Genomic DNA, 26821 nt, shown 5'->3' on the forward strand with positions numbered 1-26821 from the left:
TCCCAAACGGTGACCTCCAGGGACTTCTTGGCCAGGTCCCCATGCTTGATCTCGTAACAGAACTCCTCCTGGCAAGAAGGGAGTGTTAGGGCTGATGCCACGAGGCCTGGGCCTCGGCCGGGGGCCAGGAGGGGTATGAGGTGTAGGGAAAGAGGAGGGACAGGGGTGATCAGTGCTCAGAGTGGATGATGGGTGGATGCTCACATGTCTCGCCCACTTCCCCGAGCGCAGGACCTGCGCTCCAGCCAGAGGCTGCAGAAACGGCACCAACAGCTGGAGAGTGAGAGCCGGACCCTGGCTGCCAAGATGGCTGCCCTTGCCTCCAAGGCCCATGGTGTGGCCGCCTCCTCGGCCATCCTGGAAGAGACCCAGAAGCACCTCCAGAGGTGGGGTCTGTCCTCCCACCCACCTGTGTGTCACTCCTCCATGTGAATTTAAGGTCCCACAAGATGGCACCCACAGGACCGGGGTGTCCAGACCTCCTCCCTTATGAGTAGAGTCATTCTGGGATAGGAGGGTCGGAGACCCCATTATGCTTCCTTAGCAGGACCCCCACAGTGCGGTCAGGCTAGTCATCTAGGCCATGAGGTGGGGCCCTGGCGCCCTTCCACTGCCTCCCTTTGTCAGATGGGGCTTTGCTCTATTCCCTGGTCTTGTTCTTCACGGGCCCTGGCTTGGCCAAGGAGAGAACCAGGAGCCTTGTGCTCACTCTGTTCCCACCCTCTCCAATCTCTTCCTCCTCCTAGACTGGAGCTTCTGCAGGGGCATCTGGCCATCCGGGGCCTGCAGCTGCAGGCCTCAGTGGAGCTGCACCAGTTCTGCCACCTGAGCAACATGGAGCTCTCTTGGGTAGCCGAGCACATGCCCCATGGCAGCCCTACCAGCTATACCGAGTGCTTGAATGGTGCCCAGAGCCTTCACCACAAGCACAAGGTAATAGCCCTCTTCTTCCTACAGGATTACCGACATCCGCTTCCCAGACCTTAGAAACCCTCTGCCCCTACTCAGGTGTCCTGGCCTCTAAGCCCTCACCCCTGGGTATCCCAATTTCCAAATCTCTGCCCCAGCTATTTTGACCCTGGGGGTCTTGCCATGATTGGGGCCTGGAGCCACATCCATGGCTCTGCTCCGGATGCCCCTGGGTTAAGAGCAACAGCCTCTCAAGCCACTCTGTGGCAGGAGCTCCAGGTGGAGGTAAAAGCTCACCAGGGGCAGGTGCAATGGGTGCTGAGTTCTGGGCGGAGCCTAGCAGCCTCAGGGCACCCCCAAGCCCAACACATCGTGGAGCAGTGCCAGGAGCTGGAAGGCCACTGGGCAGAGCTGGAGAGGGCATGTGAAGCGCAGGCCCAGTGTCTGCAGCAGGCTGTCGCTTTCCAGCAGGTAGGATGCAGAGAGGTGGGGTTGGGGGAAGAGGCAGAAGTCAGGGCTCCTTGAGGGGCCACCTGTGGGACTCTCAGGGAGGCGGATCAGTGGTGGGGGCTCTGGGCTGGGAGCTGATGGGTGCCCCTATGGGCACAGAAGCCCCTTTGATGCTGGAGAGCAGGGGCAGATGTCTCCAGGGCTGACGGAGGGTCCTGTCTGAGATCCTCCAGGTGAGTTGGCCCCACTCTTGGCAGTACTTTCTGGATATGTCAGAGCTGGAGGGCTGGGTGGAGGAGAAGCGGCCACTGGTGAGCAGTCGGGACTATGGCAGAGACAAGGCAGCCACCCTCAGGCTCATTAACAAGCACCAGGTACCACGTCCTGAGCCTCCCCTGCAGTGTGGTCTGGGTGATGATGGACCACGGGGAGAGGGCTGTCACCCTCCCTCTCTCAGAGGCACGGAGCCCTGCTCTTGCTTCCTGGAGACGCAGACAGCCCCATCCCCACTGCCCACCCAGATCCCACAGTGCCCCTTCTTCCAAGGCAACCTGGGCACTGTGATGTACACGCTTTCTCCCTTCATCTTCTTACGAGTCTTGCCTCTCCCTGTGGCCTTGGGGTTTCTCCGCCTCCTCTTGCTTCCTCTCTACCCCACCCCTGGCACTTTTCTCCTCTGTCAAGGTCACCTGCCCAGCCCGCTCCACATCTCCCACAGGTGTCTTCCTCCCAGGCTTTACCCGTCATCCTCTGAGTTAACCCAATGCCCTTCATGAAGCCGACCTCCTCCCACAAACATCCCCTGGCTGAAGGGAGGGAGGTCTCGAAGTCCCCTTCCTCACTCCTGAATTCGGACTCCCAGAACCACACAAGCTTCAAAGCCTGGAGCCCACGGCAGTCCCGGTTCCTGCTGTCACTGAACTGTCCTCCTGTCTGGGCATGTTTCCTGCACAGCCCCAGTTCCAGTGTGTTCTGCGACAGGACCTTCAGAGACGGTCTTTCTAAAGGCCTGTAGCCTTGGCCTCACGGAGCACCCATCTCCCGGCTATACTGGACAGCTTGTTTAACTCTGCCTCTCTCTTACACATGGATGTTGGGGTCCAGTCTAATGCCTCCTGTGCCCTCCCTTCCTTGGCCCAGATTAGCCAGCATTCACCTTTCCCTGCTAAATAATGAGCCCTCAGTGGGCACAGACCAGGTGTTCACTTTATGGAACAATAAGTACTAACTCCATCAGTAATGGGTAGATGGATGCTGGGTGGGTGGATGAATGAGTTGAGGTAGATGGATGGGCGTGTGAGTGGTGGGTGAATGGATGGGGATTGGTGACTGGATGGGTGGGGGACGGACAGGTGGGTGGATGAGTCACCCAGGCTGAGCCTGGCATGGGTCCTCATGCATCATAGGCTCTACAGGAGGAACTAGCCATTTACTGGAGCTCCATGGAGGAGCTTGACCAGACGGCCCAAACCCTCACTGGCCCCGAAGTCCCTGAGCAGCCGCGTGTGGTGTGGGAGAGGCTCCGGGAGCAGCTGCGGGCACTGCAGGAGTTGGCGGCCACACGGTGAGGACACCATAACCCCTCTCATCAGTGAGTACAGGAGGCCTAGCCACAGCTGACTGTTCCCATTCCATGGCCCAAAGTCAATCAGAACCCATGACCCCAGGCTGTAGAGATGCATTGGGAAAAGGGTGTGTGTTGCTCACCTCTTTCCATAAATTCTTCAGTGAGGCCCCACAACTCCCTGCAGTCCATCTCCCCACGTCCACACCCTCCTCTGCCCCTACACCTGCACTGCTGTGTCTACTGCTCCCTGAATCGTGAGCCGCAGGCTTGGACAGAGACCATGAGTAACCTCAGTTTTCAGACTGGCCCCTCTGGCTGGCCCGACTGGCCCCCAGGGGGGTGGGCAACTCACTTCTGGGGAACCACGGACTGTCACCACAGGGACCGGGAACTGGAGGGGACCCTGAGGCTGCACGAGTTCCTGAGGGAGGCCGAGGAACTGCAGGGCTGGCTGGCAAGCCAGAAGCAGGCAGCCAAAGGAGGGGAGAGCCTGGGGGAGGACCCCGAGCACGCCCTGGTGAGAAGAGGGCCAGGGTCAAGGAGGGTGCCCTGGGGAAGAGCCTATGGGGTGGGGAAGCTGGCTCTGGCGGGGCGGAGGAAGAAGGTGGCAGCAGAGCGGTGAGCCCTGGCTGAGGTGGGGCCTCCTGAGTGGAGCGGGCAGACGCCGTGGCTGTCCAAGCCCACATCACCCAGTTGGGCACTGAGGTGCCTCAATTCCCAGGCTGCTTGACGCCTAACCAGCCGGGGGCTACCCTGTCACCCACTCCCCTCTTCTCAGCACCTCTGCACCAAGTTTGCAAAGTTTCAGCACCAAGTGGAGATGGGCAGCCAGCGGGTGGCCGCCTGCCGGCTGCTGGCAGAGAGCCTGCTAGAGCGTGGGCACAGTGCTGGCCCCATGGTCCGTCAGAGGCAGCAGGATCTGCAGTGAGTGCCCAGCGGGCCAGGCCAGCATGGGGTTTGGGGGAAGGAGCTGGGCAGGCAGGGCCCAGAGTGGTAAGAGAGGATGGCATGCTGTGAGGGCCACGCTGGCCCTGGCTGCCCACAGGGCTCTGCACGGGGCCTAGCTGCAGAGAAGCTGAGCCCGCCACAGGCTCTGGTCTGTGAAGGGAGGTGAGGCTGGGTGTGCAGGTCAGAGTCCTGCTCCCAGGATTGAGAGCAGGAGCTGTGGGAAGATGGTGGGGCCAGACATCAGGGCCTTCCCCTGAGCTACCCCAGCTCCTATGCTCACTCGGGACAGCCCATGCCTCGTGTGGTTCCTAGCTGTCCACTTGGCTGATTTGGATCCACTCCCAGCCTGTGAGCTTTGAGGCAAGGTCATGACTTGCTCATAACCCCTAGCCCAGAGCCTGGCCTGGCAGAAGCCTTAGGAGCTCAGCCAGTTGCAGAGTTAGCGAGGAACGGAGAGATGTGGCCTCTGCCCACAAAGCGTCTGTGATCATAACCTGGGTGACGCACTATGAGTCAAAGCACAGGATGTAAGGAGTATCACAGCACAGATACCATGCAGTGCCGAGCATTACAGCAGCAAAGCACTGAATTCATGGTAAAGCTAGAAGACAGGCTCCCAGGAAGAAGGTGCGTAGGCAGGGCCACAGGCGGGAGAGGTTTTAAGAAGGAGGAGCTTTGGGCAAGTCCCGATACAACTCAGAGAGGAGCGGGCTGACCAGGCCTAGCGGGAGGAAGGAATGAGACAGCCCGGCAGCTGATCCCCGGCTGGTCTTCCACACGCCGTGGGCAGGGCCGCCTGGTCGGAGCTGTGGGAGCTGACCCAGGCCTGAGGCCACGTGCTCCGAGACGCCGAGACCACCCTCAGAGTTCACAGAGATCTCTTGGAAGTCCTCACCCAGGTCCAGGTGTGAGCCGGAGGGGTGGCTAGAAGTGGATACACTCCAGGCTCAGTGCCCACCCTCCATCCCTCATCTCCTCGGCATTCTCCCTTCCTCAGGAGAAAGCCACGAGCCTCCCCAACAATGTGGCACGGGACCTGCGTGGGCTGGAGGCCCAGCTGAGAAGCCACCAGGGGCTGGAGCGAGAACTCGTGGGCACCGAGCGGCAGGTGAGCCCAGCTGGCTGCCTCTCCGACCCAGGCCCCTGCAGCCCCCTCAGGCTGGCCCGCCTGTTCCTCTAGATTTTCCACTCTCCCTCAGAGCCTCCCATGGGCCTACTGTGCATGGCAGGACATGGCCCAAGGGGGCCAGAGTTCCCAGGCGAGGGATACATCTGCGAGATAATCAGGAGGACATGACCCTTGCCTCCCTGTTCCCTGCCCCTCCCGCAGCTGCAGGAACTGCTGGAGACTGCAGGCAGGATGCAGAAGCTGTGTCCGGGGCCTCAGGCCCATGCGGTGCAGCAGAGGCAGCAAGCTGTGACGCAGGCGTGGGCAGTGCTGCAGTGACGCATGGAGCAGCGTAGGGCCCAGCTGGAGCGGGCATGCCTCCTGGCCCGCTTCCGCACGGCGGTGAGGGCTTCTGCCCCTTGGGTGGCGTGTGTGTGCATGTGTGTGTGCTGCACCATGCATGGGCATGCACGCATGAGGCCCTCCAGCTCCGGAGGGAGAAGCATGGACTCGGGTGGGAGAGCACGAGCACACGGGATGTCAGTCTGGCTGGTCAGGGGCTGAGCACATGGGCGTAGCAGTGACACCTTAGGGTCTGGGTCAGTGCCAGCAAGGTGAGTGGCAGGGCAGTCATGCAGCGTCCCAGCCAGGGCTGGGAGTAAGAACTGCCCAGGAAAGCTCATAACTGGAGACCCAGATGTTAGACAGTGACCTCTGGATCAGTCAGTATCTATTTAATGTCTGTCTTCAGCTCCGTGCTGAAGCCACGGGTGGAGAGAGGAGGGCAATATAGAAGCTATGGACAGTGGAACTGCTGCCCTCATGGATCCCTGCTTCCTGGGGAGATGAGCCCGAAACCCAGAGAATCAGACTGGGACAGTAGGTCCTGGCCACGGGATGTCCCCGGCATCCCACTGTCCTGGGACCTGGCAGACCAGGAGGCCCAAACTGACACTGCAAAAAGGCTTGAGTTTAGGGACCTAACTGCTGATTTGCTAGCAGTGTGAGCTTGAGCAAGGCACTTAACCCTGGGTTTGTCATGCACTTAGAGTTTACAAGACTCTTTGTGCCATTTACCCTTCCTTCCTCCATGCAATGAGATATTTGGACAAGGGCCTGAAGTCCCTCCAGCACCAATCTTGTATAGTTGTACCCAAATCAGCAGAAGACTGTAAGGGTTAAATTAGTAATTCAGAGAACAAGGAGAGCAGTGCAATGTCAAATACCAGGGAAGGCTTTGCCAGGCAAAGGCGGCCAAGGGGCCTTTGAAGAGCAGGTGAACTTTCTTTCCCCATCAAGCAGTCTTGATGGGGCTGATCTTGCTAGCCGCCAGTCCTCTCATGGCCTCATCCAGGTGAGCTCTGTAGAGATGGGAAGGCAGGAGGAACAAAGGGCAGAGATGTGTCGTGGTGAGGGTCTGGCTCATGTAGGGGGTTCGTGGTTCTGGGAGGATCGGGTTGGATGAGAACGGAGAAACCAAGTGACAAAGGGCCACATGTGCCTCACCCGAGGCCCTGACCCAGGTCGGCTTGGGCTGTGTGAGTGGACTCAGGTGGGCTGCAGTTGCCTCAGCACCTGGTTTCCTGCTGCCCAGCCCAGCCCTCACCCGGCTCTCCCTCCATGTCCCCGGGATCAGGTGCGTGACTACGCCTCCTGGGCAGCCCGCATGCGCCAGGACCTGCAGGTGGAGGGGAGTTCGCAAGAGCCTAGCAGCGGCCCGCTGAAGCTCAGTGCCCACCAGTGGCTCCGGGCGGAGCTGGAGGCCCGGGAGAAGCTGTGGCAGCAGGCCACCCAGCTGGGCCAGCAGGCACTTCTTGCTGCAGGGACACCCACCAAGGAGGTGGGCCCCCTCCCCTGGTGCCCCCACATACCCTAGCTGACCAAGCTTGTGCCTGGCCACCTGGTGCCCCATCCTACTGTGCCATGCTGGCCTCTCCTCAGGAGCTTCCCTCAGGATCCAGTCCTCACCTCACCCACACCACCCTCCCCAGCTGAGGCTCCTCATGTGTCCATCCCCAGGTCCAGGAAGAGCTTCGAGCCCTGCAGGACCAGCGGGACCAGGTGTATCAGGCCTGGGCACGGAAGCAAGAGAGGCTGCAGGCCGAGCAGCAGGAGCAGCTCTTCCTCAGAGAGTGCGGCCGCCTGGAGGAGATCCTCGTGCCCCAGGAGGCAGGTCCCCTCCCGCCCTCACACTCCGCTCAGCCTCCTGCTCCTCCTTTCCATTCCCCTCTCTGCTCAGTCCCTTTCCTCCCGCCTCTCTGGCTTTTTCTCTAATATGAGGCAGCTGTGCACAAGTCCTTCCAGGTGGCCATGGTGAAGTGCTGAGGCCCCTGAGCGTCCACTGACATCCCCAGCCCCTATCCCAGACTGAGCCCCGAGGAAGTTGGCCAGAGGCTGGTCATGCTCCCCACATGGTGCAGAGGTTGAGGTGTCGCAGCCTCCCAACCTGGACTCCCACTCCTCACAGCTCCATGCCAAGCTCAGTGGGCACTCCTAAGGCCCTGCCATACCCAGAGTGCCCATGGGCACAGACTGCAGCTGGAGGGGCTGGCTGGCTGGAAGGCTTGGTGGCCTCTTTGACTTTTCTGTGGATCCAGGTCTCCCTGAAAACCAGTGCCTTGGGGAGCTCGGTGGAAGAGGTAGAGCAGTTGATTTGCAAGCACGAGGTCTTCCTGAAGGTTCTGACTGCCCAGGACAAGAAGGTAATGGAGTCAGGAGGCCTGGGCGTGGTCAGAACGTGGTGGTCGGGAGAGTCCTGAAGGGGGTCACGGGGCGCTTGGTGCGTTCCTGGAGGCAGTGCTGATGAGCCTGCGAGGCTGGGGGCCTGGTTGGGGTTGACTGAGCAAGTTGTATGTGTGGCTCAAGAAGAGGGCCCAGGGGGAGATGGGCCACACTGCAGAGACCCACACGGGGCATTCGGCTCTGTCCACACCGTGTGGTCCTTGGGGAGCAGACTGGTCTGGCTTGTGGCTGGGAGGATCAGACACCCCTCAGCCGTATGGGGCTGAGGTAAGGGCTCTGGGGCCCTCAAAGAAAGGACTGTGAGCCCTGCAGGCCAGGCCCTGCCCCAGCCCAGGGTGGGAGAGCAGCAGCTGTGCCCCTGCCCCACAGGAGGCAGCCCTGCGTGAGCGGCTGAAGACGCTCCGGCGCACCTGGGTGCGGGACCGGCTTCCCATCCTGCAGCAGCGCCGGGTGAGACTGAAGGAGCTGGCGGAGAGCCGGGGACACACCCTGCATGCCTCCCTGCTGATGGCCAGCTTCACCCAGGCCGCAACCCAGGTCAGAGGGCACCCCCAGCCCAGGGCCTTCCACTGGAACCACACTCGACAGTTTTCAGCCACCTTCACACCGCAACACTGTGAGGCGGAAACAGGTTCGGGGGTGGATGGCTTTCCCAGAGGCTGTGCTGGAGCCCAGAACATGGGATCTAAGCCCCTTTGCGTGGAGACCCCACCAGTGTCCCGAGCTCTAGCAGCGCCAGGGCAAGAGAGGTGGGGAAGGGAGCAGAGCAGCCCAGGGCCCCAGGAGTAGGGGCCACACCTCCAAAACGAGAGCCCACCCAAGGCCCTGCCCGGCTGCCTCCTGCAGCAACCTTCCGGAGCTGGAACCTTCAGGGCTCATTTACCAGGTGCTGCCCGCCCCACCCCTGAGGCCAGCCTCCTGGGAATGGCTGGGGGCTAGGCCTGTGGCGTCTGGGGCCTGAGGCTGCAGAACATTGCAGCATTCATGTCCCACCCCCACCCGTCTGAGGACTGGATCCAGGCGTGGGCCCAGCAGCTGAAGGAGCCGATCCCTCCTGGGGACCTGAGAGATAAGCTGAAGCCCCTGCTGAAACACCAGGCCTTTGAGGCTGAAGTCCAGGCCAATGAGGAGGTCATGACCTCTGTTGCCAAGGTAACAATAGGGCCCTCAGCCCCATGCCTGCCCCAAAGTGTGGCCCAGGGGCCATGTCAGTCTTAGGAGGAAGTGCAGCAGGCAAGATGTCCTGTGTCCCCTCTCTTCCTCCAGAAGGGAGAGGCTCTCCTGGCACAGAGTCACCCTCGAGCCGGAGAGCTCTCCCAGCGGCTGCAGGGCCTGCGGAAGCACTGGGAGGACCTGAGGCAGGCAATGGCCCTCAGGGGTCAGGAGCTGGAGGACAGGCGGAACTTCCTGGAGTTCCTGCAGAGAGTGGACCTTGCAGAGGCCTGGATCCAGGAGAAGGTGTAGCCCCAGCTGGGTGGGGGCTGAGAGATGGGGGGAGGAGCCCTCCCTTGACAGGAGGGATCCCCAGCAGCAGGTGCCAGGAGCCTGGGCTGGTGCTCAGAGCGCTCCCTCCCCACCCTCGGCCTTCACAGGAGGTGAAGATGAATGTTGGTGACCTGGGCCAGGACCTGGAGCACTGCCTGCAGCTCTGACGGTGGCTCTGCGAGTTCCGAGGAAACTCGGCCGGGGTAAGGGGGCCTTGCTGGGTAGAGGTTGGCCATGCATCCGGCACTGAAAATCCAACTGAGAGCAGGGAAAGAGTGTGGGCTGTAGAGCAGGGCGTGGGCGCCATGCCTGCTCCTCCTATGCCCTCGGGCAGGCTCCCTCCTCTCACCCGCCTTCACTCCTTCCTCTTTAGAATGGGGGTAGCACCCACCTCAGAGGTAAGAGAGCACGTGTGTGGTGGCAGGTACGTGAGTCTCTAGCTGTGATAAAACTGCATAGACCTATCCCCCACTGCCCCGCACAGATGCGTACTTGCAAAAACTAATAAAATCTGAATGAGGTCTGGTCTAGTTGGTAGTATTACACCAACGTCAGCTTTGTGGTTTTAATGTTATCATTATATAGGATGCTGCTGTAAGGGAAGCTGGGGAAGGGCACAGGGACCTCTCTGCAGGACTTTGGCGATTTCCTGGGCATCTATAATTATTTCAAAAAATCTTTAAAAGATAGGACATATGCCTGGGTGTGGCAGATAATCAGCGCCCACCTTCAGTGTGACTATTTCGGCGTCTCAGCGTCTTCTCCTCACCCCACACCCGCCCCCTCACACATACACACGCCAAACATCTATTTCTCTTATGTGGTATACAGGGAAAAAAAATGGCAAATGTATTGACAATCAGGTGTTAAAGACCAAATGTGCTAACCTTGTCCCCCGGTACATGTATGTATTACTTTTTAAGAGGCGGCAGTGCTTAAACCTAAGACATCCCTTGTTAATGGTGGAATTTCACAGACGCTGTGCCAGATACTGCAGTAGGAAGAGAGCTAGACTCTAAAGGAGCTGGGCTTGAATCCTGGCTCTGCCGCAAAGGAGCCAGGTTAGCCTCTGAGCTCTGCTCCGGCATCTATAAAAGGAGGGGAATGTCCTTCCCTGCCTACCTTGCATGAGGCACTTCATAGGAAAGTGCTTTGGAAATTTAAACAAGCTCTACAGATGCCAGAGGCAGGAGATCTGCAACCACACCCTGCGGTGGACCCCTCCCTGTGTACCTTTAAACCCCATCCAGTGTCCAAGCAGCACCAGCCTCAGCTCAGACGAGTCCTGGGGTGGGGACACCCAAACCCCAGGAAGCCAGAGCTCACTGTTCCATTCTACAACCTCCCTTTGCTTCTTTTCAACCAAGAAGCTGAATTTTCATTTTAAAAGTTTCTGTGGCTGGGCACAGTGGCTCACGCTTGTAATCCCAGCAGTTTGGGAGGCCAAGGCAGGCAGATCACTTGAGGTCAGGAGTTTGAGACAAGCCTGGCCAACATGGTGAAACCCCGTCTCTACGAAAAATACAAAACTTAGCCAGGCTTGGTGGCAGGCACCTGTAGTGCTAGCTACTCGGGAGGCTGAGGTAGGAGAATCGCTTGAACCAGGGAGGTGGAGGTTGCAGTGAGCTGAGATTGTGCCACTACAACAACAGTGCAACAGAGGGAGACTAGGCAACAGAGGGAGACTCCGTCTCAAGAGTCTCTGTTAGTAAGCATGTGCCCACTCTCCCCCTCCTACATGGTACCCAGTGCAGGGATCCCATTTTCTGGCCTTAGAGATGACTCTGGGGCTGCAGGCTCCAAGCTGATCTTGCTCACTTCACCTGGACGGGGTGACCTCAGGGACCTGCCGCAGTAGAGGAGGCAGGAGGCAGTTCTTCCCACTGCCCAAATATGCAGTTCCTCGTGCTCCGGGGCCCAGGCATGCTTCCAGTGCCTGCTGAGGTGGGAAGAAGGGGCTGTGCATGGGGGGTGCCAATGCCCTCACCCATATCTCCCCTGCAGGACACAGTGGGTGATGCCTGCATCAGGAGCATCAGTGACTTGTCACTGCAGCTCAAGAACCGGGACCCTGAGGAAGTCAAGATCATCTGCCAGCGGCGAAGCCAGCTCAACAACAGGCCAGTCCCAGGCTGGGGAGAACCAAAGGGCCGGGAAGAGGGGTGGAAGGCCACCTCAGGCTCCACATGACACCACCACCCCCTTGGCCAGGTGGGCGAGTTACCATGGCAACCTGCTCCGGTACCAGCAGCAGCTCGAAGGGGCCTTGGAGATACACGTGTTGTCCCGAGAGCTGGACAATGTCACCAAGAGGATTCAGGAGAAGGTACGTGGTGGAAAGAGGTCCCGGTCGGGGCTGTGAGCAAATGCAGTCAGGGGAGGGGGCGCTGCCTAGAGTCTCCCATGCGTCTCCCCCCTCACTGGCCTCTCCTGTTCAGCTGGGTACTTGGAGGTGGGTCCCAGCAGTCTGCACCAGGGACATCTGATGGGCTGGCCCTCGGGATCAACTCAGGACCATAGAAGCACCCATTGCAAGCTCAGTGGGGGATTCCCTGTCTCCTTTCTCCCCCAGATCTGGTCCCCAGATACATGGCAGGTCCAGAGGCCAGAAAACACACTCTCTGTTTCCTCCCATCCCTGAGGAAGCCCAAACCCTCGGGAGGTTTGCCCTGGGACTGTGTACATAACCACAGAGCCCCGGGCTGGAATCTGGCAGAGTTAGAACCCGGTCTAGGAAGCCCTTGTGTGAAACAGGTGCTGCTGCCTGTGCTGGGCATGCCTGGCTGTTTCCTCCGCTGGCTTCTGCCCTCAAATGACAGCACAGGCCTGTCTGTCCATCCTTGCTCTATTTTCTTTCTCGCTCCTCAAGGGATGAGAGTTGAGTGAGACTGTACAGGGAAGCAGCACACACGTGAGGTTCTTCCCTCAGAGGAGACTCCAAATCCAGAGTTGCTCCTCAGAATCGTCCCCCTCACATAAGGAAGAAATCTCTGGCCCTCAAAGTCGGGGCCAGGAAATCACGCTGGGGACTTGCTGTGCACACAGAAGCCACTGGTTGGGCCCTTTGCCAGGAAGGAGGAGCCGAAGCAAAGGCCCAGCAGGTAACTGGCCATGCCCCTCCTCCAGGAAGCCCTGATCCAGGCCCTGGACTGTGGGAAAGATCTGGAGAGCGTGCAGAGGCTGCTGCGGAAACACGAGGAGCTGGAGCGGGAAGTGCACCCCATCCAGGCCCAGGTAGAGGTGCGTAGCTGGCTGTAGAGCTGGGCCCAGGGCATCTCCTCAGTAGGACTCTGGGCACAAGTGGGGAGGAGGGGCTTTGGGATGCCAGGGTGGCCCAGAGCTCCCCTGCCCCAGCCTCTGACCCCGGCTTCCCCCACAGTCCCTAGAGCGTGAAGTGGGCCGCCTCTGCCAAAGAAGCCCTGAGGCAGCCCACGGCCTCAGGCACAGGCAGCAGGAGGTGGCTGAGAGCTGGTGGCAGCTCCGGAGCAGGGCCCAGAAGCGGTATGAACCCACAGGCCTTGCCCTTGCCGACCCATCCTCCAGCATCTCAGTCCCCACAGCTCCCCTCAGCCCGTGTTCCCCTAGGATTCCTTCTCCACCCTTCAAATAACTGTACTGTCCTCCCAGTAACTCCCAGCCCGTGGGCCCTCCTGTGGTTGAGGGGATTAAGGGACAGAAGACACCAGTGGGCATGGGGGAGAGGGGTTTGAAGGCCTGACGACTAGCTGATGAGTGCTGTGGGCAGGAGGGAGGCGCTGGATGCCTTGCACCAAGCTCAGAAACTCCAGGCAACGCTGCAGGAATTGCTGGTCAGTGCCCAGAGGCTGCGGGCTCAGATGGACACGAGCCCCACTCCTCGCAGCCCTGTAGAAGCCCGGTGTATGTTAGAAGAGCATCAGGAGTGCAAGGTGAATGGGCAGCTGGCCCAAGCCTTTCCCAGGCTCTCAGCTCCGCCCTGCCCTCCCCTTCCTCTCATCTCCTTGCTCTTGGGCCTCCTGAGTGTCCCGCCCTGCCTATCTCCTCCAGCCTTCCACTCCTCAGCTGCTTCCCCACCTCTCTCCTGCCTGCTGGGCTGCTTCCAGCCCCCAGTGATCTGAGCCCAGTCCTGTTCCAGGCCGAGCTGGACTCCTGGACAGACAGCATCAGCCTGGCCCGAAGCACTGGGCAGCGACTGCTCACAGCGGGGCACACCTTCAGCTCCGACATTCGCCAGGTGCTGGCTGGCTTAGAACAGGAGCTGAGCAGCCTGGAAGGGGCCTGGCAGGAGCATCAGCTACAGCTGCAGCAGGCCCTGGAGCTACAGGCAGGCACAGTCCCATCCCCAGCCTGCATCTCGCCCCCCCCGAACAGGGCCTGCGCTGACCCCACAGCCTCTGGTCAAGGCTAAGACTGGAGGGGCTGCTGTGCCAGGGACTTCCCCACCACTCAGCACTCTTGCCTTCCAGGACCCTGGTTCCCTAACTTGTGCCACTGGAACAGTCACTCCAACTGCAGTGGCTGGACCCTCCACCGACTGTCTCTTGCCTTTTCCTTTGTTCTCAGCTGTTTCTGAGCTCAGTGGAGAAGATGGAACGTTGGCTTTGCAGCAAGGAAGACTCCCTAGCCAGTGAGGGTCTATGGGTAGGTGCCCAGCAGGAATGGGCAGGAGGGGGGAATTATAAGAGCAGCATTAGGGGTCAAACCAGCCAGTGCTGCCTGAGCTCCCTAGGCCAGGGATCCTCCCCTTCTGGGCCATCTCCCCACCCTGGGCCACATCCGTCACTGGGCAGTTACTTACCCGTCATCTAGAGCAGTTCCCATGCAGCTGTGGGCAGGCCCCACCGCGAACACCAAGGAGCTTCTAGAGTGCCTGTGTGGGCCTGACCCATTCTTGCCACCTCACCCCTGCCCTCCTCGCTTCCCAAATGCCTAGAGGTTGGCTTTTCCCGCCACTGCCCCAACCCTGAAGCAGACGAGTGTAACTTATAGGAGACCTCAGAGGATAACTGGGGACTAACATGGTCCTCCAGGGAGTGCAGAGGAGGGAGCTTTCACCTTACATGAAAAAGCTCTGCTTGCCTCAGAGATTCTGGCTCTTGATCCCTAATCCAAATGCCTCCCCTGGCTGGGAATCACTGTCCTAAAGCTGGAAACAGCCTTGAGGGATGTGAGGGATGTGTTTGGGCGGAGCAGCCGCTCTGTGGATGAGCATTTGGTAGGATGGTTCTACGTGGGAAGGCAGGTAGCCTGGGATGGGAGGGGGAGGCTCATGGACAGTATTGGGTTCCCCACTCCCACCAGGACCCCTTGGCCCCCATGGAGCCCCTTCTGTGGAAGCACAAGATGCTGGAGCGGGACCTGGAGGTGCAGGCGGGAAAGATCAGTGCTCTGGAGGCCACGGCCCGCGGCCTGCACCAGGGTGGGCACCCTGAGGCCCAGAGTGCCCTGGACAGGTGCCAGGCCATGCTTCTGAGGTAGTGGTGGCTCTGGGGTGAGGGGTGCTGTGGGCAGGCTGGCACAGGCATCTGGCATCCCGGTTCTTCCCTTCCCACCCTTCCACTACTTGGCCCAGGCTCACCAGCCTTGTCCAAGGACTGAGGTCAGATGCCGGGGGTCCCCACCACCCCTGGCCCTGCAATGTGTCTGCCTGTTATGGACATCAAACACCACGTGGAAAATCCCACTTCCTTCTTCATTCAGTTGAGATCAAAGGGAGTTTAAAGAGAGGCTTATGCTAGGAGACCAAGAGGAAATCATCTCACGAAACGGAAGGTCTCAGGGCACAGAGGTCAAGCATCGGCCTTCCAGGGTCACAGCCCTGAGTCCCTGTGCTGCCCACTAATGGCAGGACTCAGACAAGTTCCTCCTCACGGCAGCTGAGCCTCACATCCTGGGCTTTAACGGCTGTGATGAGGACGAAAGCACTGTGCTGGCCCCACAGGCAGGCTAGCAGAAGTCTTAGCTCATCTAACTGAAGTTCAGACACAGATGCATGTGACCTGCATGGCCCATGAGACCCCAGCTCTGCAGTTTTTTTTCCCTGTAAAAGCTCATCGGGTTTGGCTGCTTCATGCAGCTCCTCAGACTTTTAGATCAAGGCAGGTACGGTCAAAAGCCAGATCCCAGACTGGTGGGGGCTTTTGTCCTTCTCAGAGAGCCGATCAGAGAGCCAACCAGCACCCACAAATGCCATGGCTCCTTGTGCTGGTGTCCTGGCAGTGGTCGGGGCCACCCCCTCTCCATTCTTGCAGGTGGACCACACCTGGGTACCTGTGGAGGTCTTTGAATTAACAGAATGCAAACTTTGCTTTGCTGGTCTCTGTCACCACCCCCTCCCCCAGTCACCTTAGGTGGTTCCTGGCAGGCTCAGCTTCCCCCAGCACAGTGCCACCCTGACTTCTAGCCCCTGGCTTCTGCCCTCCTGCAGGAGGCAGATCGTCCCCTGTGCTTGTGTCTGCCCCAGTTGCCTCCTCTCACAAGGTCACACTGGATTAGGACCCACCCATATGACCTCATTTTCACTTAATTACCTCTTTTAAAGACGCTGTCTCCAAAAACACTTCTGGAGTTAGGCCTTCAACATAAGAACTCAGGGGTACAGGCTGGGTGCAGTAGTTCATGCCTGTAAACCCAGCACTTTGGGAGGCCGAGGTAGGTGGATCATTTGAGGTCAGGAGTTCAAGACCAGCCTGGCCAACATGGGGAAACCCTGCCTCTACTAAAAATACAAAATTTAGCTGGGCCTGGAGGTGTGAGCCTATAGTCCTAGCTACTCGGGAGGCTGAGGTAGAAGAATTGCTTGAACCCGGGAGGTGGAGGTTGCAGTGAGCCGAGATTGTGCCACTGCACTCCAGCCTGGGTGACAGAGTGAGACTCTGTCTCAAAAACAAAAACAAACTTGGGGGTACAAAATCCGGCGCATAACAGACACAAATACAGAGGGGGAGTGCAATGTATCTTTATTCCAAAGGAAACTCCAGACTCGGAGTATATTCATACCCGAGAAAGCCTAGGCTGGACGGGCACCCCACCTGGCCCCGGGGGTGGCTCCAGGCCCATGAGCCTCTCCTCCTGGCAGGAAGGAGGCGCTCTTCAGGCAAGCCGGGACCTGCCGCCATCGCCTGGAGGGGCTCCGGCAGCTGCAGGCCTTCCTGCAGGACTCCCAGGAGGTTCACCTCACTTGGAGAGGGAGGCGGTCATGGTGGGGAAGGAGTCGACCCAGGGAAAGGCCACCCTTCCTCTGGGGTATCCCAGAGGTCAGGGGAAGGGGAAAGCCCTGGACAGCAGGCCTGTCCTCCCCACGTGCCCAGGTGGCTGCGTGGCTGAGGGAGAAGAACCTGGTGGCCTTGGAGGAGGGTTTGCTGGACACAGCCATGCTGCCAGCACAGTTACAGAAGCAGCAGAATTTCCAGGCGGAGCTGGACGTGAGCATGCACCAACAGCAGGAGCTGCAGCGGGTGAGGCCCTGCAGGCAGGAGGGTGGTGGGACAGCTCTCCAGGCAGAACACAGGACAGTGCCCCAGAGCTGGTGCTGAACCACAGTAACGGTGGCCAGCGTTATCCAGTACTTTTTGTGTGCAGGCACCTGGCTAAGCGGTTGTTTAGGCAGAAGTGTAGTGAGAAGAAGTTGCTTTCCGGCGGGTGGGGGGGGGGTGGGCACCCTCTCCAAAAATGGCACCTTTTCAGTAATTTTAAAGATAACATTTTGATGTGAACAGGACATAGCCACCAGTCCTGTGAGGGAAGGAGTCAAAACATAGCCACTTTGAGACAGGGTCTTGCTCTGTCACCCAGGCTGGAGTGCAGTGGCAAGATCTCAGCTCACTGCAACCTCCGCCTCCCAGGCTCAAGTGATCTTCCCAGCTCAGCCTCCCAAGTAGCTGGGATCACAGGCCCACACCACTACATCCAGCTACTTTTTTGTATTTTTGGTAGAGATGGGGTTTTGCCATGTTGTCCAGGCTGGTGTCAAACTCCTGAGCTCAGGCGATCCACCTGCCTCAGCCTCCCAAAGTACTGGGATTACAGGAATGAGCCACTGTGCCCAGCATAGCACTTTTTAAAACATTCTCTTTTCCACCTGCAAAGGCAGGTCCTGACCCCAGGCTGGCTCCCTCTGATATAAATCACCCTGCTAAGTATTTTATATGACTTATCTCATTTAAACAAAATAACCATTATTTTTTCTATGATACGGATGAGGAAAATGAGGCTTAGGTAAAGAAAGTTGCTCAAGATCATGCAGCTGGACTGCAGGGACTCTGCAGCTCTAGTGCTGGTGGTCAGAGTCAACACAAGTGCCCTGGTACCGGCAGTTCTGAGTCCACAAGGTGTGTTTCATGTTGTGGCTGCAGGAGGGACAGAGGCTGCTGCAGGGGGGCCACCCAGCCTTGGAGGCCATCCAGGAGCGACTGGAGGAGCTGGGAGCACTCTGGGGTGAGCTGCAAGACAACTCCCAGAAGGTGGCCAAGCTCCAGAAGGCCTGTGAGGTGAGGTTGTGCAGGCCGAGGGTTGGCTGGCCGGGCTCCAGGCCACTCCCCTCCTGCCTACCTCACTGTCTACCCTAGGCTCTGTGTCTGCGGTGGAGCATGGAGGAACCGGAGAACTGGCTGGAGCCCATCGAGGTTGAGCTGAGAGCCCCCACTGTGGGCCAGGCCCTGCCTGGGGTGGGCGAGCTCCTGGGCACACAGAGGGAGCTGGAGGCAGCAGTGGACAAGAAGGCCAGGCAGGCTGAGGCACTGCTGGGCCAGGCCCAGGCCTTTGTGAGGGAAGGCCACTGCCTTGCCCAAGATGTAGAAGAGCAGGCCCGGCGGCTGCTTCAGAGGTAGATCCACCCGTGCCCTCAGCTTCTCTTCCCTGCCTTCCTGGAGGGACCCCCACCCCTGCCCTCTTAACTGATGTCTTCTCACTTTCTCCCCTTGCCCATGGTGAGGGCCACAGCTGGGTGATCTGTGTCACCAGGTATCCCTAATACTGACACCCTGGTCCCTGCCTCCCTTGGTCCCACCCTCCACCGCTGCAGGTTCAAGAGCCTGAGGGAGCCCCTGCAGGAGCGCAGGATGGCCCTGGAGGCCCAGAGCCTCCTCTTGAAGTTCTTCAGGGACGCCGACGAGGAAATGGCCTGGGTGCAGGAGAAGCTGCCTCTGGCCACTGCCCAGGACTATGGCCAGAGCCTGAGTGCGGTGCGGCACCTGCAGGAGCAGCACCAGGTGTGGGCCCACCCGGGGAGGGCCGGCCTCGCACGTGAGCAGGGCTTCTCAGCCAAGCAAACGGCACTCTCTGTGGCCCAGCCAGGAACTCTCTGCCTGTGGGGGCTTTTGGGATGCCCTGGATTCTTTGGGAGTCATGGGGACAGGGAACTCCTTGGGGACAAGTTAGTGGGGTCCCGTGAAACTTCAAGCACAACTGTGGGAGTCCCCCAAGGGTCAGCAACATCCGCATCCTCCTGCCTCCTCCCCCACAGAACCTGGAGAGTGAGATGAGCAGCCACGAGGCTCTGACCCGGGTGGTGCTGGGCACTTTGCCGCCCACGAGGTGGCCGCCCGGGTGCAGCAGCTGGAGAAGGCCATGGCCCACCTGCGGGCAGAGGCGGCGTGGAGGCGGCTTCTGCTGCAGCAGGCTCAGGAGGCCCAGCAGTTTCTGACTGAGGTAAGGGGAGTGATGGGCAGGGCACAGCAGGCAGGCCTGGAACACAGGGCGAGTGCGGCCGGGAGGTCACTCCGGGGCTCCTGGCCTGGGCACCTTTCGTCTCCTCCACTCAGTGGTCTCCTGCCTCCAAGGGCTTCCTTCCACATGTTTCCCAGAACACAGCTGCTGGCTGGGTTGGCTTTTGTCTTTTTTCCCTCTAGATCAGTGGTTCTCAACCAGGGCTTTACATGAGAATCACCTGGAACCTTCACTCGGACAATTATACCTCAATTACTTCACGATGGTGAATACAATGGTAAAGGAAGAAAAACTGAAGTAAATAGGCTAATAAATGAGAGGGAGAAACACTGCAAGGAATATTTGCTAAAACTTGGTTTTAAGTGACAAAATCTATGCCTATGAACCAAGAATAAAATGTCTATTTTGCATGGAAAAAAGCAATCACCTGGACCCTTTACAAAACACTGCCGCTCTGGCTGTGTTCCGGACCAGATGAGGCTGCTTAGGAGTGGGGCCAGGCCGAGGGAGCATGACAGCTCCCAGGTGATTCCCCTGTGCAGCCAGGCTGAGAATCGTGGCTGTAAATCCTGAGCCCTGGAGGGTGCCCCGGGAAAACGGATCTCCACTCTGTCACCCCCAGCTCCTGGAGGCGGGATCCTGGCTGGCTGAGCGGGGCCATGTCCTGGACAGCGAGGACATGGGCCACAGTGCTGAAGCCACACAGGCCCTTCTGCGGCGGCTGGAGGCCACCAAGAGAGACCTGGAAGCGTTCAGCCCACGCATCGAGCGGCTGCAGCAGACAGCAGCACTCCTGGAGAGCAGGAAGAACCCAGAAAGGTGGGCGGAAGCCACACCATCCGGGAAGGAGCAGAGAGAAGCCCCCTACAGAGATGGCAGGAGACTGCTCCAGCCTGGAAAGGAAGGGCTGCAGTCCAGACTGTCGCTCTCTTCCCACAGCCCCAAGGTGCTAGCCCAGCTGCAGGCAGTTCAGGAGGCCCACGCAGAGCTGCTGCGGAGGGCGGAGGCCAGGGGGCACGGCCTGCAGGAGCAGCTGCAGCTACACCAGCTGGAGCGAGAGACCCTGCTCCTCGACGCCTGACTGACCACCAAGGCGGCCACCGCCGAGTCCCAGGACTACGGGCAGGACCTGGAGGGTGTCAAGGTGAGTTACTCCTGAGCAAACCTCACGGGGAGTGGGCAGAGGCTGAGGAAGGCCTGCCTTGGGATGAAAGGGTTGCTGGGGAGTCAGCAGAAAGGAGCCTGGAGAGGGTGTCCTAGGGAGGATCCCGATGGTTCCAGAACCTGGGCTGAGGGATTTCAGAGCCATCAGAGTCTGCTGAGCTCTTCATGAGCTTTGAGAGCTCATGATACCATCTCGAGTGACCCTGCTGGGCCTCATACCTTTGCAGGTGCTGGAAGAGAAGTTTGATGCTTTCAGAAAGGAAGTGCAGAGCCTGGGCCAGGCCAAGGTGTATGCCCTGAGGAAGTTGGCAGGCACCCTGGAGCGGGGTGCACCCTGGAGCGGGGTGCACCCAGGCGCTATCCCCACATCCAAGCCCAGAGGAGCTGCATTGAGGCCGCTTGGGAGAGGTTGGACCAAGCAATAAAAGCCCGCACAGAGGTAGGTGATCACAGGCCGGGCCAAGCTAAGGGGTGTCACAGTCTTCAAAAAATCCCTCTAAGCCCTCCTTACCACAGGCTTTGGTTCCAACAAGACACACACCCTGATGGCCTCAAGTGAATGCGTCTTCTCCCTCACCTGCTCAGCTTTCTTCCAGGAATTGGCTGCAGCCCCGGACATTCCATCTCTGTAGGTCCTGGGCTGGGGCTGCCTCCTGAGCTGACCCGGTCCCCCAGCCCCATGAGAGGCACTGCAGGTGGTACTGCCAGGGCCAGCCAGATCCCCGAGAACCGGCCTGCTCCCTCACGTGGACCCAACACCTCACGTCTGCCTTTCCCTGAGATGCACGAGGCCCTCTCCTCTCCCCGCCCTCCCCACCCCCTGGCCTGCCGCAGACTCATATCATCACGTTCACTGAGGGCTGCAGCATGGAGGATGGTTTCTGTACCTGGGGACACATCAAGCCCCATGGTCCTCCTTGTTCAAAAGGAGGTGGCCCAGAAGGCCATGTCTCCAGGGAGAAACGAATCCTGGGAGCAGAGAACAGCCCTGAGCAGGTCCTTTCTCCTCTCCCAGAACTTGGCTGCAGCCCATGAGGTCCACAGCTTTCAGCAGGCAGCGGCTGAGCTCCAGGGAAGGATGCAGGAGAAGACGGCCCTGATGAAGGGAGAGGACGGAGGCCACAGCCTGTCATCTGTGCGGACCCTGCAGCAACAGCACAGGCACCTGGAAGTGAGGCCCACGCCCTGCAGCCTGCCTGTCTGAGCCCCTGCCCGAAGGCGGTGGCTGAGGGGACCTATCTCAGCCCTCCCACCCCAGCCTGCTTCAGCCTCTTCTCCAGAAACCCAGATCCTTCCCCGAGGGGCCCTAGGACTTGGCCCAGCTTGTGCAGCAGAGTGGAGGTGGTTCCTCAGAGAGGCCTGGTGCTCCTGAATGCAGAGCATGCATCGGCTCAGTTGGGGGACTGAGGCCTGATCTCATGCTCTGGTTGCAGAGAGAGCTGGAAGCCATGGAGAAGGAGGTGGCACGGGTACAGACGGAGGCCTGCCGACTGGGCCAGCTACATCCTGCAGCTCCGGGGGGCCTGGCCAAGGTACAGGAGGCCTGGGCCACCCTGCAGGCGAAGGCCCAGGAGTGAGGCCAGTGGCTGGCGCAGGCTGCACAGGGCCATGCCTTCCTCGGGCGCTGCCAGGAACTGCTGTAGGTGTCCTACCTCAGCTGCCGGCTCAGCTCTACCCTGTGGGGTGGGGGTATCCTGGCTCTTGGGGGAGCTGGACCCTCCCTCCCCTGCTCCCCAGCCAGCCCTGACAACAGCTCCCTTCCCTGCCCCACAGAGCATGGGCACAGGAGAGGCAGGAGCTGGCGTCCTCCGAGGAGCTGGCTGAGGACGTGGCGGGGGCTGAGCAGCTCCTTGGGCAGCATGAAGAGCTGGGGCAAGAAATCAGGGAGTGCCGCCTTCAAGCCCAGGACCTGCGGCAGGAAGGACAACAGCTGGTGGACAACAGCCACTTCATGTCTGCGGAGGTGTGAACTCAGAGGGTGGGCCTGGGGTTGGGCTCGGGATACAGCCTGATTGCCCAGGGCCCCTCACAGGCATGGAAACCAGCGGGAAAGGAAGGCTGGGCGCAGACAGGGAGAGAGGCTAGGAAGGGGCAGGTGCGGGTCTCACAGCCTTCCCTCTGCACTTCCATTAACACTTGGCTCTCCAGCCCTGCCCTGCCCATGGTGGGAGCCCTACCCAAGCTGTCACCCATAGCAGCCCCTCCCCACCAGGTGACAGAGTGCCTGCAGGAGCTGGAAGGGCGGCTGCAGGAGCTGGAGGAGGCTTGGGCCCTGCGCTGGCAACGCTGTGCCGAGAGCTGGGGCCTGCAGAAGCTTCGGCAGAGGCTGGAGCAGGCTGAGGCCTGGCTGGCCTGCCGGGAGGGCCTCCTGCTGAAGCCCGACTATGGGGTGAGTGGGGGTCCTGCCCCTTAGCTGGCTACCAGGCTCTGGGCCCCCCCTAAGCTGGGCCTCACCTGAACATGCTTCTTTCCAGCACTCAGTGTCAGATGTGGAGTTGCTGCTGCACAGACACCAGGACTTAGAAAAGCTGCTGGCAGCCCAGGAAGAGAAGTTTGCCCAAATGCAGAAGACAGAGGTGACGACTGCCTCGGCTAGGGGCTGAGGGCTGGTGGGGGAACAGTCCCTCTCAGCCTGCAAGTCAGTGTCTCCCAGGGCACTGAGCCCTCACCCGGCCCTGCCTTACCTGCTCCTTTCCCTGGCCAGCTGCGGTGGTGGGAGAGGCACCATTGTGGACTGGGTGTGAGCCTCTAGAGCCAAAGCTGAAAGAGCTAGTGATGGGCAGGCAGGCCCCCTCTGACTGGGAGGGCTGGGGGAGGGGAGGTAGACGGGAACCCGAGGTGTGGCTGGTCTCCCTGACCTGGCTCACCTTGCCCACCTTGCTCACTCCCCAAGATGGAACAGGAGCTCCTGCTGCAGCCACAGGAGCTGAAGCCCGGGAGAGCTGGCAGCTCGCTGACATCCTTTCAGTGGAGGCCCTCTGGACACCAGGGGCTAGGAGCACAGCTGGCTGAGACGAGGGACCCCCAGGCAGGTGTCCCCATGGGGCTGCAGGCACCCCTGCCGTGGTCTCCCTGGAGCATGCAGTGGGGCTGGGGCTGTGGGGGTGAGGGCCCACACCCTGGAGCCAGTGCTGGGAGCCCGGGCACAGGAGCTGAAGGTCATTAGGAATAAAGATGGCTGTCTACAGCCATACCACCCTGAACATGCCCGATCTCATCTGATCTTAGAAGCTAAGCAGGGTCAGGCCTGGTTAGTACTTGGATGGGAGGAATAGAGAGAGCCGGGGGCAGTGGGTGCCTTGCCCACCTTCCTGAGGGTGCTGGTCCTGACATTTCTGGGCCCCATCTTGCATTTTCAGGATGCAAAGGGTACCCCCACCATGGAGGGGTCTTTGGAGTTCAAGCAGCACCTGCTGCCTGGCGGGAGGCAGGTGAGTGCCTGGAGATTCCTTCTCCAGGCAGCTCCCCACTTGCAGCAGCGCTTGAGTGGCTCGAAGAGCCATCTGGGCCTGGCACCCTTGCACTGTGAACTTGGGCAGATGCCACCCCCCACCATGCTGTCCAGGCAGTTTGGCTCCTTGGGACCCTTCCCAGCTTCTGCCACCACCCCCACCTACCCACCCCCCCAGGAGGTGCTGGGATTCCTCCTCCCCACCTGCTCTTCCCCTTCTGCTTGGTTTCCCGTCAGAGCCCCTCTGTGGCTTCCCTTTCCCCATTGGGACTTTGGTCCAATCCACCGCTTTTCCTGGGAAGCTCCAGACACACGGTGAGGCGTGGACAGGCCCTAGCTCTGGCTTCCTGCGTGTGGCTCATGCGACCTTCCCGCCTCCTCTCCACAGCCTAGCTCGAGCTCCTGGGACAGCTGCCGCGGGACCTTGCAGGGCAGCTCTCTGAGCCTGTTCCTGGATGAGAGGATGGCAGCGGAGGTACCAGGCGGGGTAGGGGAGATGCAGACATCAGGGTGCTGGGAAACAAGGCAGAGGGGCCCCAGGACAGAGGGACCCCACAGGGAAAAGCTGAGATGGCCGCAGTGACCCCTGCCTCTCATCTCTCCTCAGAAAGTAGCTTCCATAGCCCTCCTTGACCTCACGGGAGCCCGGTGTGAGAGGCTGCGGGGCCGCCATGGCAGGAAACACACATTCTCCTTAAGGTGAGCGGAGAGACATGGACTCCGGCATCGCCCCCAGCAGCCACCTGGCTCAGCGGGGGCTGGAGGCATGGGGGTCCCCAAAGGGACAGTGGAGTTTGACCTGTGACTGTGTGGGTGCCAGGCTGACCAGTGGGGCAGAGATCCTGTTTGCAGCACCGTCCGAAGAGCAGGCTGAGAGCTGGTGGCGAGCCCTGGGCAGCACTGCAGGTGGGCTTCAGGGGAAGGATGTGGGGAGGGCGGCCAACTCCCTGGGCCCCAAGCTCCTGGGCCCCTAGTGTTTTATGCATCCTAGGGAGGTTTCACAGTTAGCATCTCTAACCTCCAAGAAGTGGGACTTATTGTTTTTTCTCAAAGAATTTAGGTCCTGGAGAGGTTACGCAACTTGCCCAAGATCACATCGCTAATTAGCAGAGATGGGGCCAGTTTTGAACCCCCAGCTGTGTCCTGGTCCTGTTCTGCCCCTTCTGGAGTCTGCCACTCAGACTGCCCCAAGCCCTTCCTGCCACAATCCTCATGGACTGTGTTCCTCCAAGGGCTTTCCAGGCTCTGTTCTTTCTGATCTGGGTGCTTCTCTAACCTTCTAGTCCTCAGACAACTTTGAATGTCACCACCCTCGAGTTGTTTTGCAGACAGTAAGCAAGCCAGGTTCTACTTGGAGGAATATATAGAGACAACCCTTTGGACTTTCTTCCGGGGTCAGCGTGCTCTGCTGAGGCTCCGTGTGGACAGTGTGTTCAGGGAATGTGTCTGGGATCCTAGCTCTGTCACTGGTTCCCCTGGACTCTCCTCCCAGGAGTCTGTCTTCCCAGAAACCCAAAGGGATCTTGAGTTGTTCGACATTCCGGAATCCCCCACCTCCTAAGAAAGGCTCAGCCTTTCTTAACTCACCTGTGAGGAGTTTCCTAAGAGGCAGGATGCATGGGGGAAAAAACCTGCCCACAGGTGCTCAGCCCACCCCACACCCCCACGTGGGAAGGGCCTGGCATGGCCAGGCTGCCTAAGGCTGTGCTGAGCCTCCAGAAGCTGGAGGAAGGAGCAGCCAGACCTGGCGCCTGCAGATGGTCTGGGCCGGGCTAACAGTGGTTATTCCCTTGCTCTGCAGCCCGGAGTCTGAGCCCAGAACTCAAAGCCAAACCTGTCAGCTCTCTGAATGAGTGCACGACCAAGGATGCCCGGCCTGGATGTCTACTCAGGTGGGACACCTGGGTGGGGGAAGCAGGGCGGGGAGCCCTGGGCTTCAGTGGCTGGCAGGCGCTGTCCTCTGAAGCCTGAGGTTCTGGGCCTCAGAATTACTCTGTTGGGCTGTAGGGAAAGGCTTTTGGAACCCTCAGCTGCCCCTGCCCACTCTCAGCTGAGAGGAATCCAGGCCACAAAACCCAGATTTCCACAGACTCGACAGTGGTCCCCTCCCAGGGCTCACTCCATGCTCTGGTGTGAGGACCCTGTAGACGAAGCTGCCCAGGCTCCCTGTGCCCTTCCTGCTCGGCTGCTTGTGGGAGGAGCAGCCAGGTTTCCCTCTGCCCAGTGCTGAGAGCCTGCCTGGGTTTGTTTCCCGTGCACTCCTCACTTTCCTCCCTCCTCTCCCCTCTCCAAGGCACAGCACATTGGCAGGACAGCCAGACCCTGCCCCACCCTTGTTCCAACCCATTCTCTACCTGGTCCTCCCCTGCTTTCCCCAATCCCCACTCCATGGCAATGGAGAGGGCCAGCACGTCCCGGCCTGCAGGCCAGGGAGGAGATGCGAAGGTGGATGTGCGGGGGCAGGAGGCTCTTACCTGGCTCCTCAGTCCCTCCTTGTAGATCCCAGCATCATTTCGATGCTCAACCCCCCTCACCCACATCTCCTTCCCTTCCAAACCAGAGGGCTTCAGGCTCTCCAGGGGGAGGGGACACCTGAGGTTAGGTGAAAGTGGAGGAGGGACTGGAGACAGGCAAATCCTCCATGCATGGGCCCCATGCCAGGATGTGCCTAGACGTGCACACGCATATACAGCCGTGTGCCTGGAGGGCTCATACCATGAGGGGTGGCAGCCACGGCTGTGGTCTCCAGTGTAACCATCTGCTCCCAGTCCTGCAGAGCCCAACATATGATTTGATTTAGATGATGTGTTGCTGACGGGACAGGCCTTGTCCTGGACACAGTGGCTCCTGAGGCTACCAGGACAGCCATTTTTTCTGCTGTCTCTAACCCAGGGCTGGGGCCGCTAGGCCAGCTGACAGACGTCGAGTTGGGTTATGAAAGTCGAGGCAATTCCCACCCACTCACCCGTCACTGTGGTCGCTGCCGCAGCGCCTGTCAGCTCTGTAATCCACTCCCACGCTTATTCTAGGAGGCTGGCTGGTCCAGGGGAGGGCAGGGGCACCAGTGTTTGTTTGTTTGGAGAAGATTCTGGGGTGGCCATACCCTACTAAATTCATTCCATTTTCCCAACAGGTCTGATCCCTGAGGTGAACCCCAGTGCAACACCAAACTTCAGGGGCACAAGCGAGGACACATCTAAGGGACCAGAATGAGACTCAGCTACAGGCAAAAGGGCTCCTTCCCGTGGCTGCTTCAACCCAGTTCCCCAGGCCCAGCTTCTGGAATAGACAGTTCCTTCTGGTTAGATGGGTCCTACCATGTGGCAGGAAACAGCCATTGCCTGGCCTCCCC

The 26821-nt window shown here is 59.7% G+C and overlaps 1 protein-coding gene across 1 annotated transcript; it reads left to right on the forward strand.

Annotated features, from left to right (window-relative positions):
* The first annotated feature begins 204 nt into the window (after positions 1-204).
* Positions 205-26737, forward strand: LOC117979020 (spectrin beta chain, non-erythrocytic 5-like). Its single transcript, XM_063595063.1, is given in 48 exon segments — positions 205-386; positions 747-933; positions 1180-1380; positions 1617-1733; positions 2766-2923; positions 3308-3443; positions 3705-3850; positions 4665-4779; positions 4872-4982; positions 5205-5384; positions 6619-6822; positions 7002-7151; positions 7580-7684; positions 8094-8262; positions 8728-8876; positions 8991-9182; positions 9317-9412; positions 11214-11329; positions 11421-11535; positions 12336-12449; positions 12589-12710; positions 12955-13117; positions 13324-13512; positions 13752-13829; positions 14490-14662; positions 16267-16357; positions 16499-16645; positions 17543-17677; positions 17756-18012; positions 18211-18397; positions 18652-18694; positions 18697-18836; positions 19477-19673; positions 19794-19998; positions 20246-20332; positions 20335-20457; positions 21034-21189; positions 21452-21657; positions 21792-21981; positions 22231-22407; positions 22493-22594; positions 22912-23046; positions 23378-23449; positions 23858-23944; positions 24077-24168; positions 24290-24375; positions 25271-25361; positions 26603-26737. Coding segments are annotated over 48 exon segments (6687 nt in total). The 3' UTR covers positions 26616-26737.
* The last annotated feature ends 84 nt before the right edge of the window (positions 26738-26821 follow it).

Source organism: Pan paniscus, chromosome 12 (assembly GCF_029289425.2).
Source record: "Pan paniscus chromosome 12, NHGRI_mPanPan1-v2.0_pri, whole genome shotgun sequence".
In the NCBI taxonomy this organism is placed as follows: Eukaryota; Metazoa; Chordata; class Mammalia; order Primates; family Hominidae; genus Pan; species Pan paniscus.